Below are 15,553 nucleotides of genomic sequence, written 5' to 3' on the forward strand. Positions count from 1 at the left end.
CATTGACCTCAAATAAAATGGGTGGGTAGTGAATGTTGTAAGGATACAATGATGGACAAAAGGACATAGAGTCCAGTCATAAGATCCGGAGAACTCAAGGAGGTAGGTCAGGAGTGAAACAGACCTGGGTTAAATTTGACTCTGCAACTTACTAGTTGTGTTATTGTAAGCAAGTCACCTTGTAACCCTATAAACTCTTTCCCCCTTTACTGTATAGGGAAACTATTTTCTTCTTCCCTCCTAAGCTGTGAGGATCAGATGTCACGTAAGATGGCCAAGAATGATGGCTGGCATGGACTAGCTACCCAACAATATGCTTTAAAATGGCTTGATGCTCTAAGTGTGGCTCATGGGAGACTCCTGGGGCATCCCCAGAAATAGAAACAGAAGAGATGGTTTAGGGAGTAGGTGATGAATTACATTTTGGATATGCTGAAATTTTCAGCTGAACAGGATATTCAGGTAGGAAGTTCCCACAAACCAGTGGAAATGCAGGATATGAATTCAGAAAGAAGGCAAGGCTGGCTAGAGATCAGATTTGGGGTTCATCCAAAGAGAAGTGATAATTACATTACTGAGAGTAGAGCCACTGAGAGTACTGCGGTAGAACAAATAGAGGAAGAAGGGCATCACAACTACGGGCATAAGCCAATTTAAGTGGAGGAACAAAGAGGGAAACACGGGAGGGAGTAGCTAGAGAAGTGAGAGAATTAGGAAGGTGATAGTACAGAAGGGTTGAGAACATTTAGGGTTTTCAGTGCTGTTAAGTTCTTTGGTGATTGTAAAGTTTTTGCAGATGAATTACTTTATCACTGTCTTCGAGTTGGTATCATTCCTAGAGAAGTTTTGGGTGTAGCCATGAAAAAAGTGTAGGTTGCACCTGTGATTTACATAATAAGTTAAAAGAAATAAAACATTCCTCTTTGAAAGTAGAACGGATACATATATACTGTATATATGATGAGAAATTAACAGAATGTTCAAAAAGGGCAGTTTCAAAAATATTTACAAGTATATACTCTAACACTTTGCCCTAATTACAATCCTGGGAGGATGTATAGTGTGGTAGAGAGAGCAGAAAATCAGAATCATAATCTTGGGTCAAATCCTGTGACCTGCTTGAAAGGTCTGTTTTTTCCTTCTCTAATAACCGGAAGATTACATCACTAAATAATAGCATCTATTGTTGTGATAATTAAATGAGACAATGTATATGAAGTACCTAGAACAGTGCCCAAAGTACAGTAAATGTTATCACGCTAGTATTGTTTTTGTGTTATGATTATTGTCTCCTTTACAGTCCTCCTTGTACTTTAATTTTATCACTAGGTGGCAGCAATGTTCTCTTAACCAGTTTAAATGAAAAGTGGCAACTTTCTGGAATAGATGAGATCAGTGAAGGCTTATCCAACAGGAGGATGTGTGTGGGGCACCAGAAAAACAGGGGGAGAGAGGTCGTAGATAGAGATAGAGACAGAGTGAGAAAAGGAGGGAGGGGAGGAGGGAGGGAGAGGGAAAGACAGAGAGGGAGAGAGAGACAGTGAGAGAGATGTTTAGAAATAATTTGATATTTCAAAAGAAAATACTGAAATAGTGATAATGGGGTGTGGGTAGAACTAGATCTATATTGGATATCCTTCCACATTCTATAGGATTTAGTGTTATTTTTGTTTATAAATTCATGTGGGGGAGTGGTGGTTACCATACACTGTTGACCCCTGAACAATGCAGGGCTCAGGGGCACTGACCCCTGCACAGTCAAAAACCTGAGTATAACTTATAGTCGGCCCTCCATATCTGTGGTTCCTCTGTATCCAAAGATTTATCCATCCTTGGATCATGTAGTACTGTAGTATTTACTACTGAAAAAATCCGCATATAAGTGGACCTGCACATTTCAAACCCCTGTTGTTCAAGGGTCAAGTGTATTTTCTCTGCTGATGGTTTTTAAGGATCTATACTGGTCCTAGATGAGATTTAGTAAAATCAGTTGCCCAGTAAATGTCAGTAAAGCATAATGTGTTTTACTGTTCATTTGAATCAAACCATTAATCTCAATTATAAAAATATGGCTATTTTCTTCTATGTAAAATATTCCTTTTACAATAAGATACTTAATGGTACATTAGTTAGCTATTGCTCTGTAACAAATATCCCTAAGGTTGGTGGCTTAAAATGATGAACATTTGTTATCTTGTTTTTTCTCAGGGCCAGGAATCCTGAAGTGGCTTAGTTAAGTGATTCTGGCTTAGGATCTCCCATGAAGTTTCAGTGAGGACATCAGCTGGGACTAGTCATCTGAAAGCTTGCCTGAGCCTTCGAGGACCTGCTTCCAAGATGTTTCACTCACATGGTTGGTCGCAAGAGGCCTCAGCTCCTCACCAGTTGTTGGTTAGAGGCCTTGATTCCTTTGCATGTCAATAAGCTGACTTGAGTGTTCTCCCAACACGGCAGTCGACCTCTTCCAGGGTTAGTGATCTAAGAGAGAGGGCAAGAAGGAAGCCACAATACCTTTTATGAGCTAGTTTGAGAAGTCATGCTCTAACTTCCACCACATTTATTCAAAGTGAGTCATATTTAGAAATAACTAAACACAATTTTCAGGAATAATATATGTACACAGGAAATGGAGTTCCCAAATGAAGAAATCACAGACTGATCTCTCTCAGCGTGACCCTGGACCCACCACATTCTCTCCCTGAGTCTTCGTTTCTTCATCTATAAAAAGAAAACAGGCCACGAAACCATGGCCACTTCAGCTGTAAGGTGGCCTATCTCTGCCCTATCTGGGTGTGACCTCAGTTAACAACTTGGTCTCTGTTTCGTCTCTAAAATGAAATGATCCTAGATGGTGGATTTGAAACTTTTTAGATCCACTGAGAGAACTGTATTTTACACTGAAACTTCACATACACACAGGTATGTGTATGAGTACATATGTATAACAGAAATGAAAGTTCCACAAAATGATACTTAAAAACACTTATTTGCATGTTGTATTCTCATTACTCCTTCCTGCCATTCTACGTTAATCCATTAAAAATATTCGGGTAAAAATCTACTGCTTTGATTTCACAATCCATTAATGGCTTCACCATTCCTTGCGTTAAAATACTAACACCTCCTTTCACTCCTGGCTGCTCCTTTTCCATTGCTACTAAGAACAGAAATGTTAAAGAGCAAGGGAGTCCTCATCTTGTTTCTGGGAGGCACAAAAGTATCCTCTACAGGTGGGTCAACACTACCAGCCAGCTCTAATTAGGCAGGAGCTAGTATCGGAAGTAGCTTGTCAGGGTGGAAAGGCTACTGCGTTTAGCTTCAAAAGTTGGCCCTGTAACTCACTAGCTATCTGACCTTGGGCAGTCCTTTAACCTCTCTAGTTCATTCCCCCTCTCTACAATTGGAATTAGTAATCCCTCGCCTATTCCATGAAGTTGGTACTAGGCTCAAAATTATATAATTGGGCACTTACCCCTGTGGCAGAGAATTTACAGACCCGATCTTTGAACCTCACAACAACCCCGTAAGATATAGAATATTACACTTGTTTTATAGGTGAAGAAATTAAGGCTTAGAGAACTTACGTAGGCAAGATTTAAAGTCAGCAAGTGGCAGAACTAGAATTCCAAACCAGTTCTGACTCCAAAACCGTCACACAAGAGGTAAACTATTAATATTTTCATTTGATGTTAAGTGGTGACCACCTGACGTACTAAAACATAGGTTCATTCCGAATCACCACAGTGTAGTGACTTCAGAAACTAGTCCATCAGGCCACGTTTTCAGATCCTATTTTGCCCTTAACACACATGAGGTGTTTCGAGCTTTAGGGTTTAAAGCGGCCCTGACGCACCGGGGCCCGCGGGCACTAACAGCTCTTCCGCTCTTGCAGGGCACCCGTGAGACTCACGCACTGTCAGCACGTCAGAACCGGGCGCGTTTCTGCAAGTGCTGCCCCCAAACCAACACCTCAGGTAGCTTCACACAATCCCCTCACACTCAGAAGCGTCGTTTTTAGGGAAAGGCCTCGCTTACAGCCCTTTCTGTCGCTGTGGGCTTTGTCCCGTCAAGCGTGAGCCAGCCCTCGGCTGTGGGACGTGGAGCCTCCGCCCCGAGGGGACCCCGCGGGGCGCGTGTCCCGGACCCGGCGCCCAGGCTTCCTCGTGGTCGGGGCCGGCGCCACAAAGCCCTTTATTGAGGCTGGGGCTTGACGCAGGGCCGCCCGCAGCTCCCGGCGCGAGCAGGAAGGAGAGGCGGAACCGCGGCGTGTGCGCGGCCATGGGCGACTAGATGGGCGCGCGCTCTGCCCTTGATCCCCAGGGGACCGCGACCCTCCCGGACCCCAGAGCGTCGGTAACCGGGCGTCGGCGGACTCTCCCAAGGACCCGTCTCGCGAGGCCCGGGCGGAGTGGACGCGCCCGCCGCATGTGTGGTGCGGCTGGGAGGGGCGGTGGTTTGAGGCGCGGGCGGCGAGGGCCTGCCCTTACCTTCTTTTCTCTCTCCCCTCACCTCTCCTCCCCTTCCCCCTCCTTTCCCCATCCCCTTAATTCCCCCGCTCCCGGCTCCGGGCCCTGCAGGCCGCGGGTTCCTCCAGGTGTCTCCGCGTCCGGCGAGGGGGAGACTCATCCCGAAGTGTGCGCTGGAAGGGAAGTGGGAGTGGTGCTTGAAGTGGGCCACGTTTTAAGTTCAGAGGTTTTTTTTTGTTTTAAGTTCAGATTTATTTATTTATTTTATTTTATTTTGCGGTACGCGGGCCTCTCACTGCTGTGGCCTCTGCCGTTGCGGAGCACAGGCTCCGGACGCGCAGGCTCAGCGGCCATGGCTCACAGGCCCAGCCGCTCCGCGGCACGTGGGATCTTCCCGGACGGGGGCGCTGAACCCGTGTACCCTGAATCGGCAGGCAGATTCTCAACCACTGCGCCACCAGGGAAGCCCCTAAGTTCACGTTTTTGAAAAAGGAAAAACCTGGGAAGGTTTGCATCCTTTAAAGGGCTCGGGCGGAGGACGGGAAGTTCCTGTGTCCGCAGAGCTATTTGTCGCTTACCATTGCCACAGTCAGACACCTTTTGGTGATGAGGTATTTGAGCCAGTTTGGTAGACTTAGGCAATGACAGTATACCGGGCCTGAATGCCGATGCTGTTCACCTGGCATCTTCTCCTTACATGGGAAGACATGATAAAGTGAGTTCGTGGAAAATAAAAGAGAACACAGTTCTACATTAGGAATTCAGTTCAGTGAACGTTGATTAGGGACGTTCTTACATTCAGAAAATATTTTTCTGAATCTTTTTTATTATTTGGATATTAAAAATATTCAAGTGAATATTTTATTTTAATATTAATTAGTTGCATTGCAATCATTTCAGACAAAGTGAACAGAATATCTGAGTCATTACATCAGACAATTAGGAAATTGGACTGTAATAATTCACCATGGCTTATGGCTTGCCAAGAAAGAACGCAGTGGAAACCATTTTGAGGTGCAATTGTTATAAAGTGTAAGTATATTTATCCTGGTAAGCGTTGATTTGGGCTGGGGAGTGTCCTTGTTAAAATAAAAGTATTGGACACCCTTACGTTCCCCATGAGGTACCGGACTATATGAGGCATTCTCAGGTGTCTGGGTACTGACACCTGAGAAAGGAAAATGGTTTTGTAAGGATTTATAAATTTTCTTACTTGGTATTTACAACAAAACAACACTGTGAAATGAGGAAACTGAGGTTTGAAGAAGTGGTATGATCCAGGTCCCACAGTCATGTAGTAAGGAAGTGACAGGGTTAGAAGTCTGAGTCTTCTTTACTCCAAAGCAACATTTTCCAATGCAGACAACCACTTTAAAATCCCTCTTTAGATAGTGTAAATCTACCTAAAAACGCCTTGGTGTCAGATATATCTTAACAGAACACTTAATTAGCTGGTACAGAGAGTCAGTTTTGCATCCTGTACATTTTGTCAGGTGATGTGTGGACATCAAGAAAACCTGGGCTCAAAGCCTGGTCCTGCCACTGGCTCCCCATGCTGCCTTGAACAAATTACTTAACTTCTCTGTACCTTGGCTTCCCCATCTGTGAAATGGACATATCAATACCTACCTATATGGTGTGGAATACAAATGAGGTAATGTATGTAAGGTACTTGCATGTTGCCTGACATAATAGTAAACCCATAATAAACATGTGTTGCTACTCTGCTACTCTGTTACCTTTTTTTAAATTTTTGGACTTGTTTTTTTAAACCTCTCTGCCACAATGTACGACATATTAGCGTGGTGAGTCAATTGAATTTTATTTTTTGACAGTGTTCTAAGAAGTAAATGGAGACACCCCACGGGGTTGTAAGACCAGAGATATGGGAAAACCAGAGAGAACTCATCATTGCATTCTATTTAGATTTGTTAGTTCAGTATGTATTTAGACATTGAACTATAGACAAATACCACTGTAGTCATTATTGTAAACATAATTTTTATAACGAAGATATTCCTGTATCTGGAGAATGATTTAAAGCACTGATTCTGTGGTTTTGGCTATATAGCATTTTATGTCACGAATAATATCTGCAAAACCAGTGTCTTCTCTATCACTCTCACAAGAAAGTATTTGATATTCTATTTATAAGAGCAGCTAAATTAAGAGGAATAGAATGGTAGTAGCAGTCTTTGGAGTTCACTAGCTCAGGTAGCTCCTCACCTTGGGCTTTTTTTGGTTAAGTATTTTTAGAAGATTATAAAAAAATACACTAAAAAACATTCAAACAGTATAGAAGCATTTGAAAGGAAGATAAAAATGTTACCTCTCAAAAAAAAAAAAATGTTACCTCTCACATCCGCATTGCCATCCCTGCCCTACCCACCCAATCCTGCTCAGGTAAAATGTTTTATGTATTTTTTAGAATTTCTGTCTGTTACATAAGATACACACACACATATGTATATACACACACATGTTTTTACACATGAGATTATATTGCTCCCTCCCCACCTATATGTTGTGTAGCCTAGTGGTTAAGAGCACAGATTCTACAGTCTGACTTTCTGGGTTGAAATTTCAAACCCAAGCCTTGTGACCTTGAGCAAGTTGGTCTCTGTTCTTGTTTCCTAATCTGTAAAATGAGCATAACAATAACATCTGCCTACTTCATAGGGTTACTCTGGTAATTAAATGTGTTTATATATGTATACTGATTAAAACAGTGTCTTGCATGTAGTAGGTGCTAGGTAAGCATTAGCTGTTTTTTTTTCCTTTCTTTTTTTTTATGGCCACGCCATGTGGGTTGTGGGATCTTAGTTCCCTGACCAGGGATTGAATCCCGGCCCTCGGCAGTGAGAGAGTGGAGTCCTAACCAATGGACCGCCAGGGAATTCCCAGCATTAGCTGTTTTATTGCTCATCTTTCCAAATCAATATATAAGGATAAATCTCATTCTTTCATTACATGTATGTACTACAGTTTGTTTAACCAGGCTGCTCTTTGTTTTTTTTTTGGGAGGGGGGAGTATAATTGCTTTACAGTGCTGTGTTAGTTTCATCCACACAGGGAAGTGAATCAGCCATATGCATACACACATCCCCTCCCTCTTCTATCCCCTCTCATCCCACCCAGCTAGGCCATCACAGAGCACCAAGCTGTGCTATACAGCAGGTTCCCACTAGCTATCTATTTTACACACGGTAGTGTATTTATGTCAAACCTAATCTCCCAATTCATCCCACCCTCCCCTTCTCCCACTGTGTCCACAATTCCGTTCTCTACGTCTGCCTTTCTATACCTGCCCTGCAAATAGGTTCATCTTTACCATTTTTCTAGATTCCACATATATGCATTAATATACGATATTTGTTTTTCTCTTTCTGACTTAATTCACTCTGTATGCAGACTCTAGGTCCGTCCACATCTCTACAAATGACTCAATTTCATTTCTTTTTATGGCTGAGTAATATTCCATTGTATATACCTACTACCACCTCTTCTTTATCCATTCATCTGTCAATGGACATTTAGGTTGTTTCCATGTCCTGGCTATTGTAAATAGTGCTACAATGAACATTGGAGTACATGTGTCTTTTTGAATTATGGTTTTCTCAGGATATATGCCCAGTAGTGGGATTGCTGGGCCATATGTTAGTTCTATTTTTAGTTTTTTAAGGAATCTCCATACTGTTATCACAGTGGCTTTTATCAATTTACATTCCCACCAACAGTGCAAGAGTGTTCCCTTTTCTCCACACCCTCTCCAGCATTTGTTGTTTGTAGATTTTTTGATGTTGCCCATTCTGACCGGTGTGAGGTGATACCTCATTGTAGTTTTGATTTTCGTTTCTCTAATAATTAGTGCTGTTGAGCATCTTTTCATGTGACTCTTGGCCAGCTGTATGTCGTCTTTGGAGAAATGTCTATTTAGGTCTTCCACCCATTTTTTGATTGGGTTGTTTTTTTGATATTGAACTGCATGAGCTGTTTGTATATTTTGGAGATTAATATTTTGTCTGTTGCTTCATTTGCAAATATTTTCTCCCATTCTGTGGGTTGTCTTTTCATCTTGTTTATGGTTTCCTTTGCTGTGCAAAAGCTTTTAAGTTTAATTAGGTCCCATTCGCTTATTTTTCTTTTTATTTTCATTACTAGGAGGTGGGTCATAAAAGATCTTGCTGTGATTTATGTCAGAGTGTTTTTCCTGTATTTTCCTCTAAGAGTTTTATAGTGTTTGGTGTTACATTGAGGTCTTTAATCCATTTTGAGTTTATTTTTGTGTATGGGGTTAGGTAGTGTTCTAATTTCATTCTTTTACATGTAGTTGTCCAGTTTTCCCAGCACCACTTATTGAAGAGGCTGTCTTGTCTCCGTTGTATATTCTTGAACCAGGCTCTTCTTGATAGATATTAAGGTTATTTTGTGGAGTTTTTTTGGGGACAAACAATGCTTCAATGAGCATTCTTGTAAATACATCTTTGTGTATTTGTTCAAGTGCATTTATAATAATTATAGACTTCAAGTCACTCCTTAAAGTTAGATGATAAAGTAAGAATTAAGCTGGAGGAGGAAAACAGATGGCGTGTGTGTTATACACTCACTTCCCCTACTTGTACCAAAGCAGGTCTTTCATCTTTCCTCATGCATATGAACTCACGTTGACTGTAGATGAGAAACATAGCTGATATTTTAAAGTTCCAAATTAGGATACATAAAACAATCCATTAAAATTTCATTGTGATTATTTTTAAATATTGTAGTTTGGGGTTTCATTCCCTTTTCCAGTTTTCTAAGGATTCTCTTGGTACTAGTGCTTCTATATACACCTAGGTTACATCCCAGCTCTGGTTCTCTGTTAACTTCTGAGTCTTTGTTTTCCTTTTCTACCTCCATGGTAGTTGTAAAGATTAAAGTCAGATCACACACTCAAAGCCTTAGTGTGTGCCAAGCTCTCTGCTCAACGTGTGAGTATTCCCTTTGTTCCTTCCCTGATGTAATCATATTTTTGATCAGCCAAAAAAGACTTGGAGCTTAGTTTTCTTTTTTCTTTTTTTAAAAAATTAATTAATTTTTGGCTGTGTTGGGTCTTCGTTGCTGCGCACAGGCTTTCACTAGTTGCGGCAAGCAGGGGCTACTTTTTGCTGCGGTGCACGGGCTTCTCATTGCAGTGGCTTCTCTTTGTTGTGGAACATGGGCTCTAGGAACATGGGCTTCAGTAGTTGTGGCTTGCGGGCTCTAGAGCGCAGACTCAGTAGTTGTGGCACTCGGGCTTAGTTGCTCCGCAGCATGTGGGTTCTTCCCGGATGAGGGCTCGAACCCATGTCCCCTACATTGGCAGGCGGATTCTTAACCACTGTGCCACCAGGCAAGTCCCAAGCTTACAGTTTTTAACTACATCCTCTTTAAGGACATGTAAAGATTGGATTGACTCCAAAGAGGCTCTTTTTTGAGCAAAAATGTCTGTCATCATAATTTATGGTCATTTTCAGTATATCTCTACATTAGTTAATATAAGCCTCCTTCTCCTGGCTAGGTTTGTAACTCTGTAAAATCCTGAATACTCTCCTGTAAACCAAAATGTCTAGTGGAAAATAGAACTGAGAATTCAAATGTCTTCTCTATATCCTGCAGTAGATGTCTATAAATATTTATTGAATGAATTTTTCCCCTAGACAGGAACCGTGGGAACTTGCATTATTCACAAAGACCTGGTACACAAACCTAGCCAACATCAAGTTGCCTTTCTTGGAAGAAATTGCATTTGGTAGTTCTATACACCTCAAAAAATGTAAAACCATTAAGGATGGTGTGCTCCCTTCAGCAGAATGTAAGTTCTGAAGGAACTACTTTATTATATTTTTTTATTTGAATTTTATTTACTTAATTATTTTTATACAGCAGGTTCTTATTAGTTATCTATTTTATACATATTAGTGTGTATATATCAATCCCAATCTCCCAGTTCATCCCATCACCACCTGCCCCCTCCCTCCGGGCTTTCCCCCCTTGGTGTCCCTATGTTTCCGTAGGAAGTATTTCAATAAATTGCAAACTCTGTGTGTTATTTTATTTATTAGACAGATGTTTAAATCTGATCATTCACACCCATACTCCCTATCTATGTAGCCCTGTCTTGTTTAGTATTCAAGAATGTGAATTTTTCTGTGTGCTAAATATTCAGTTTTGACTAAATTATGCCTGGTGAAAAATGTCAGTTGGATTGCATCATGTATTTTATTTTTCAGCCATCCAACTTGAAAGGGAGTATGAAATGAAGCGCTTGAATAACCTGAAATGTGAGGAAAATGTAGTGAAGGAAATTCAGTTTTCCCTAAGGGAAAGGCCAGTTGGTTTGAGAAGACCTCTCCCACCTAAGTGACAGTCATCTCACAGTTGAATCTGTACTCTGTGCTTTCTGCATCCAAAGAGGATGAAGGACTCTGACCTACCACTGTGTGAAGTTTGGTGCAGTCATCTGAATGCCCCCTGGTGGATGAGCCAGCTCCCGTGGGTTAGTTGACAGCTCTGAACAGATCTTCTGGGTCCCAGTCACATATTTGTACCTTTGTATCACAAGCAACAGTACTGTAAGTAAATGAAAATGTAGCTGGCATCGAGTCATTTGTGCTATTCATTTTGATTTTTGTAAAGTTGCACTAAGGAAAGAAGAAACTCCTTGTCAGAGGCGTCCCCCCACCAAGAGACATTATTTTGAAGAATATTTTGAATTTTCATCTTTGAGACTCCAAGGAGGTACCAAGGAAGGAGAGAGGGAAATTATTTATAAAATGATTAACTTTGAAAAATTTTGTTTAAGAAAAATTGTAGGTTTCATTTTAGTAACTCTCTAGTTTCCAGTTTTCAATGAAACATCATTTACTATTCTCATGTGGTACTTTATTTTTTTAAAACATCTTTATTGGAGTATAATTGCTTTACAACGTTGTGTTAGTTTCTGCTGTACAACAAAGTGAATCAGCTATATGTATACATATATCCCCATATCCCCTCCCTCTTGAGCCTCCCTCCCACCCTCCCTATCCCACCCCTCTAGGTGGTCACAAAGCACTGAGCTGATCTCCCTGTGTTATGCAGCAGCTTCCCACTAGCTGTGTATATATGTCAATGTTACTCTCTCATTATGTCCTAGCCTCCCCTCCGCCCTCTGTGTCCTCAAGTCTGTTTTCAACTCATGTGATACTTTAAAGTGGCAAGTAGAACTTACTTCATTTTTGTTCTTCTAAAAAACCGTCTTTTTTCCTTTTGCCTAATTTCATATTGTCTTTCTGGGATACCCTCTGAAGCATGTGGAACACACATACATGTGTGAAAATGATATGAAAATACAAAGACAGCATCTGTGAGGAAAACTCTTATTTGTACAGAGTGGTTGGAGAATGGGGAATTAACTGGAAAGAACTGGATTTGCATGAACAAATTTTCCTAGAATTAGAATCCAGTAAAGCACACTTGGATGTGAAAGTTATATTTAAGCACAATTTAGTGTTAGATGATCCAGTAGGCATTTTATGATCTTCTGGTATTTTAGCCTCATTATGAAAGGCATTATGGCATAGTATTTAAGAGTACATACTTTAGACCTGGCTGCCTTCTTCAGATCCCAGCTTGGCTGCTGCTAGTGGTGTGACCTGGGGTGAGTTACCTTATATCCTGAGCTTCAGTTATCTTACATCATATAAGATAAGGGTAATACTGGTACTACTTCATAGAATTGTCATGATTAAATGAAAACTGCCTGGTACACAGTGAGAATTACTCTAGTGTTAGCTATTAGTGTGATCAATATTTCCTTTGTACTGCTGTAATCTTAGTATCGAAGATGTATGACATTGGGCTGACTCTGTTGACCTTTGTGGAGACCAGAAATCTTGAATTTTCAAAAATTTGGTTTTATGCTTGTCAGTGTATATGTACTTGCCAGACCGTATGACCTGATTTTTTAAAATTTAATTTTTATTTTATATTGGAGAATAGTTGATTTACAATGTTGTGTTAGTTTCAGGTGTACAGCAAAGTGATTCAGTTATACATCTACATAGATCCATTTTTTTTCGGATTCCTTTCCCATGTAGGTTATTACAGAGTACTGAATAGAGTTTCCTGTGCTATACAGTAGGTTTATTAGTTATATATTTTATATATAGTAGTGTATATATGTCAATCCCAAACTCCCAATTTATCTCTCCCTCCCTTTCCCCTTGGTAACCATAAGTTTGTTTCTACATCTTTGACTCCATTTCTGTTTTGTAAATAGGTTCATTTGTACCATTTTTTTAGATTCCACATATAAGCGACATCATATGATAATTGTCTTTCTCTGTCTGACTTCACTTAGTGTGATAATCTCTAGGTCCATCCATGTTGTTGCAAGTGGCATTATTTCATTCCAGCCTGACATTTTAGTTCAAAATCTGGCCACTGTACCTGTGGCATATCCTGATCTTTCTGTTTATAAACGACAATCTATGATAATCAGCTTGTCACTTATGATAATCAGCTTGTCTTTCTCTTAAAAGAAGCATGGAAAATTTGTGTGAAAAAAGCCACTGTGTAACTCAGAAACATATGTATTGGTTTATGTCTGCTCTTAGGAGCCACCAGGGAACCTTAAGCATCTTACTTCTCACCTCAGAGCCTTACACCCCTAGTTAGAAACATTAATTGGGGGTATGAGTTACATGCTTCCATCCTTCTTCAGAGCCATTGTGAAAATGGATAAAATATGTATCTGTTTGCAAAAAGCTTTCCAGAATTAAACATTTTAATATTCCTTAGGAAAAGGTGGGATTTGAGAAAACTTTAGTTTCCCATCATTCTCTTGGGAGAAAAATCTCTGCTTGCAGCTTTAAGATTCTTCTAATTGTGTTTTTAGGTATATATTTCTGAGCCTGCTTTAAACTGTACATATTTAAGTAAAATTACATCACAAAATATATGTAATATGTGTATGTACATCTCTCTCCTGAAATGACATAAGAAGAGGAACAGTTTCTTACTTATGTTTGTACTCTGGTGCCTTATCTTGATGCCTAACTCATGTAGCCCCTTAATAAACATTTATTGATCGTTGATTGAAAATTTCCATATGGTCAAAGTTTCATAATAGAAGGTACTTCATAGTTGTATTTACTTTGTGCAGTAGGATAATTTTTATGGAGAGGTAGCCATGGTGTCATTGAATATAGGCTCAAACAGTTCAAGACAAAGATACGAATGAACAAATATACAATTTTACATAAAATGTGTTAAAGTTATAAAAATTTGTTTTAAACTGTAACAATTTTATTTGCCTACTAAAATTTTGCTCCTTTACATCTCTGACCCCTTCCACTTTGTTATTGATGTCACAAGTTACATATTTTTATATTGTATACCCATTAGTATAGATTTATAGTTACTTTTTATGCTTTGTCTTTTAAATTCTTTACCAGCATTCAAAGAGCACCACCATTACAGTATCACAGTATTTTGTGTTTGTCTATATATTTACTTTCACCAGTGACATTTATACTTTCAGATGCTTTCACGTTACTATCTAGTGTCATTTTGTTTCAACTTGAAGGACTCCCTCTAGCATTTCTTGTAGGGCAGGTCTAGTGGTGATGGACTCCCTTAGTTCTGTTTATCTGGGAAAGTCTTAATTTCTCCTTAATTTTTTTTTTTTTTTTTGTGGTACGCGGGCCTCTCACTGTTGTGGCCTCTCCCGTTGCGGAGCATAGGCTCCGGACACGCAGGCTCAGTGGCCGTGGCTCATGGGCCTAGCCGCTCCACGGCATGTGGTATCTTCCTGGACCAGGGCACGAACCGATGTTCCCTGCATCGGCAGGCGGACTCTCAACCACTGCGCCACCAGGGAAGCCCTGTCCTTAATTTTTTTTTTTGCGGTACACGGGCCTCTCACTGTTGTGGTCTCTCCCATTTTGGAGCACAGGCTCCGGACGCGCAGGCTCAGCGGCTATGGCTCACGGGCCCAGCTGCTCTGCGGCATGTGGGATCTTCCCGGACTGGGGCACGAACCTGTGTCCTCTGCATCGGCAGGCAGACTTTCAACCACTGCGCCACCAGAGCAGCCCCCCCACCCCTCTCCTTAATTTTTTTTTTTTTTTTGGGATTGCGGCCCCTCCCTTTTTTGGCCTCTTCCGGTGTGGAGCACAGGCTCCGGACGCGCAGGCCCAGCGGCCATGGCTCACGGGCCCAGCCGCTCCACAGCATGTGGGATCTTCCTGGACCGGGGCACGAACCCGCGTCCCCTGCATTGGCAGGCGGACTCTCAACTGCTGCACCAGCAGGGAAGCCCCCTCTCCTTAATTTTTGAAGGTCAGTTTTGCCAGATATAGAATTCCCAGCTGGTAGTTTTTTTCTTTTCAGCACTTTGAATATATTATCCCATTCCCTTCTGGCCTGCAAGGTTTCTGCTGAGAAATCTGCTAATAATTTAATAGGAGCTCCTTTATACATGATGAGTTGCTTTTCTTTCACTACTTTCAAGATACTCTCTTTGTGATTTTTAACAGTTTTTTTTATAATGCATCTCAATGAAAATCTCTTTGGTTGAGCCTAGATGGAGTTTTTTGAGCTTTTTGAAGTTGAATATCCATTTTCTTTCTCAAAGTTGGGAAGTTTTTGGTCATTATTTCTTCAAGTAGGCTTTCTTCTTCTGGGACTCCCACAATGTATATCAAGTTGGTCTTCCTGGTACCCCACAAAGTCTCTTAGACTCTCTTCACTTTTCTTCATTCTTTTTCTTTTTACTCCTCTGACTCAGTAATTTCAAATGATGTTTCTTCAAATCCAGTGATTCTTTCTTATGCTTGATCAACTCTGTTGTTGAACCTCTCTAGTGAATTTTTCAGCTCAGTTATTGTATTCTTCAGCTCCAGCATTTGTTTTCTTTCTTTTTGTGTAGTTTTTCTTTGTTGATATTCTCATTTTGTTCATGCATCACTTTCCTAATTTGGTTTAGTTGTCTATCTGTGTTCTCTTTTTAGCTCACTGAACATCTTTTTTTTTTTTTGTGGTACACGGGCCTCTCACTGCTGTGGCCCCTCCCGCCACGGAGC

At 40.8% G+C, this 15,553-nt stretch overlaps 1 protein-coding gene across 1 annotated transcript; it reads left to right on the forward strand.

Annotated features, from left to right (window-relative positions):
- The first annotated feature begins 3,862 nt into the window (after positions 1-3,862).
- CUNH4orf36 (chromosome unknown C4orf36 homolog) lies at positions 3,863-11,412 on the forward strand. The gene is made up of 4 exons (XM_027095867.1): positions 3,863-4,432; positions 5,367-5,498; positions 10,145-10,299; positions 10,718-11,412. The coding sequence occupies exons 2-4, from the start codon at positions 5,434-5,436 to the stop codon at positions 10,849-10,851; spliced, it is 354 nt and encodes a 117-aa protein (XP_026951668.1). The 5' UTR covers positions 3,863-4,432; positions 5,367-5,433; the 3' UTR covers positions 10,852-11,412.
- Positions 11,413-15,553: the final 4,141 nt, after the last annotated feature.

This window comes from Aethalodelphis obliquidens, unplaced genomic scaffold (genome assembly GCF_003676395.1).
Source record: "Aethalodelphis obliquidens isolate GAN/ISIS:26980383/991018 unplaced genomic scaffold, ASM367639v1 scaffold95, whole genome shotgun sequence".
NCBI lineage: Eukaryota > Metazoa > Chordata > Mammalia > Artiodactyla > Delphinidae > Aethalodelphis > Aethalodelphis obliquidens.

Coding starts and splice junctions, on each gene's coding strand:
- CUNH4orf36 (XM_027095867.1), top strand. CDS start 5,434: ATGGCTTATGGCTTGCCAAGAAAGAACGCAGTGGAAACCATTTTGAGG. Junction 5,499..10,144: donor AGGTGCAATTGTTATAAAGT/GTAAGTATATTT, acceptor TTTTTCCCCTAG/ACAGGAACCGTGGGAACTTG. Junction 10,300..10,717: donor TGTGCTCCCTTCAGCAGAAT/GTAAGTTCTGAA, acceptor TTTATTTTTCAG/CCATCCAACTTGAAAGGGAG.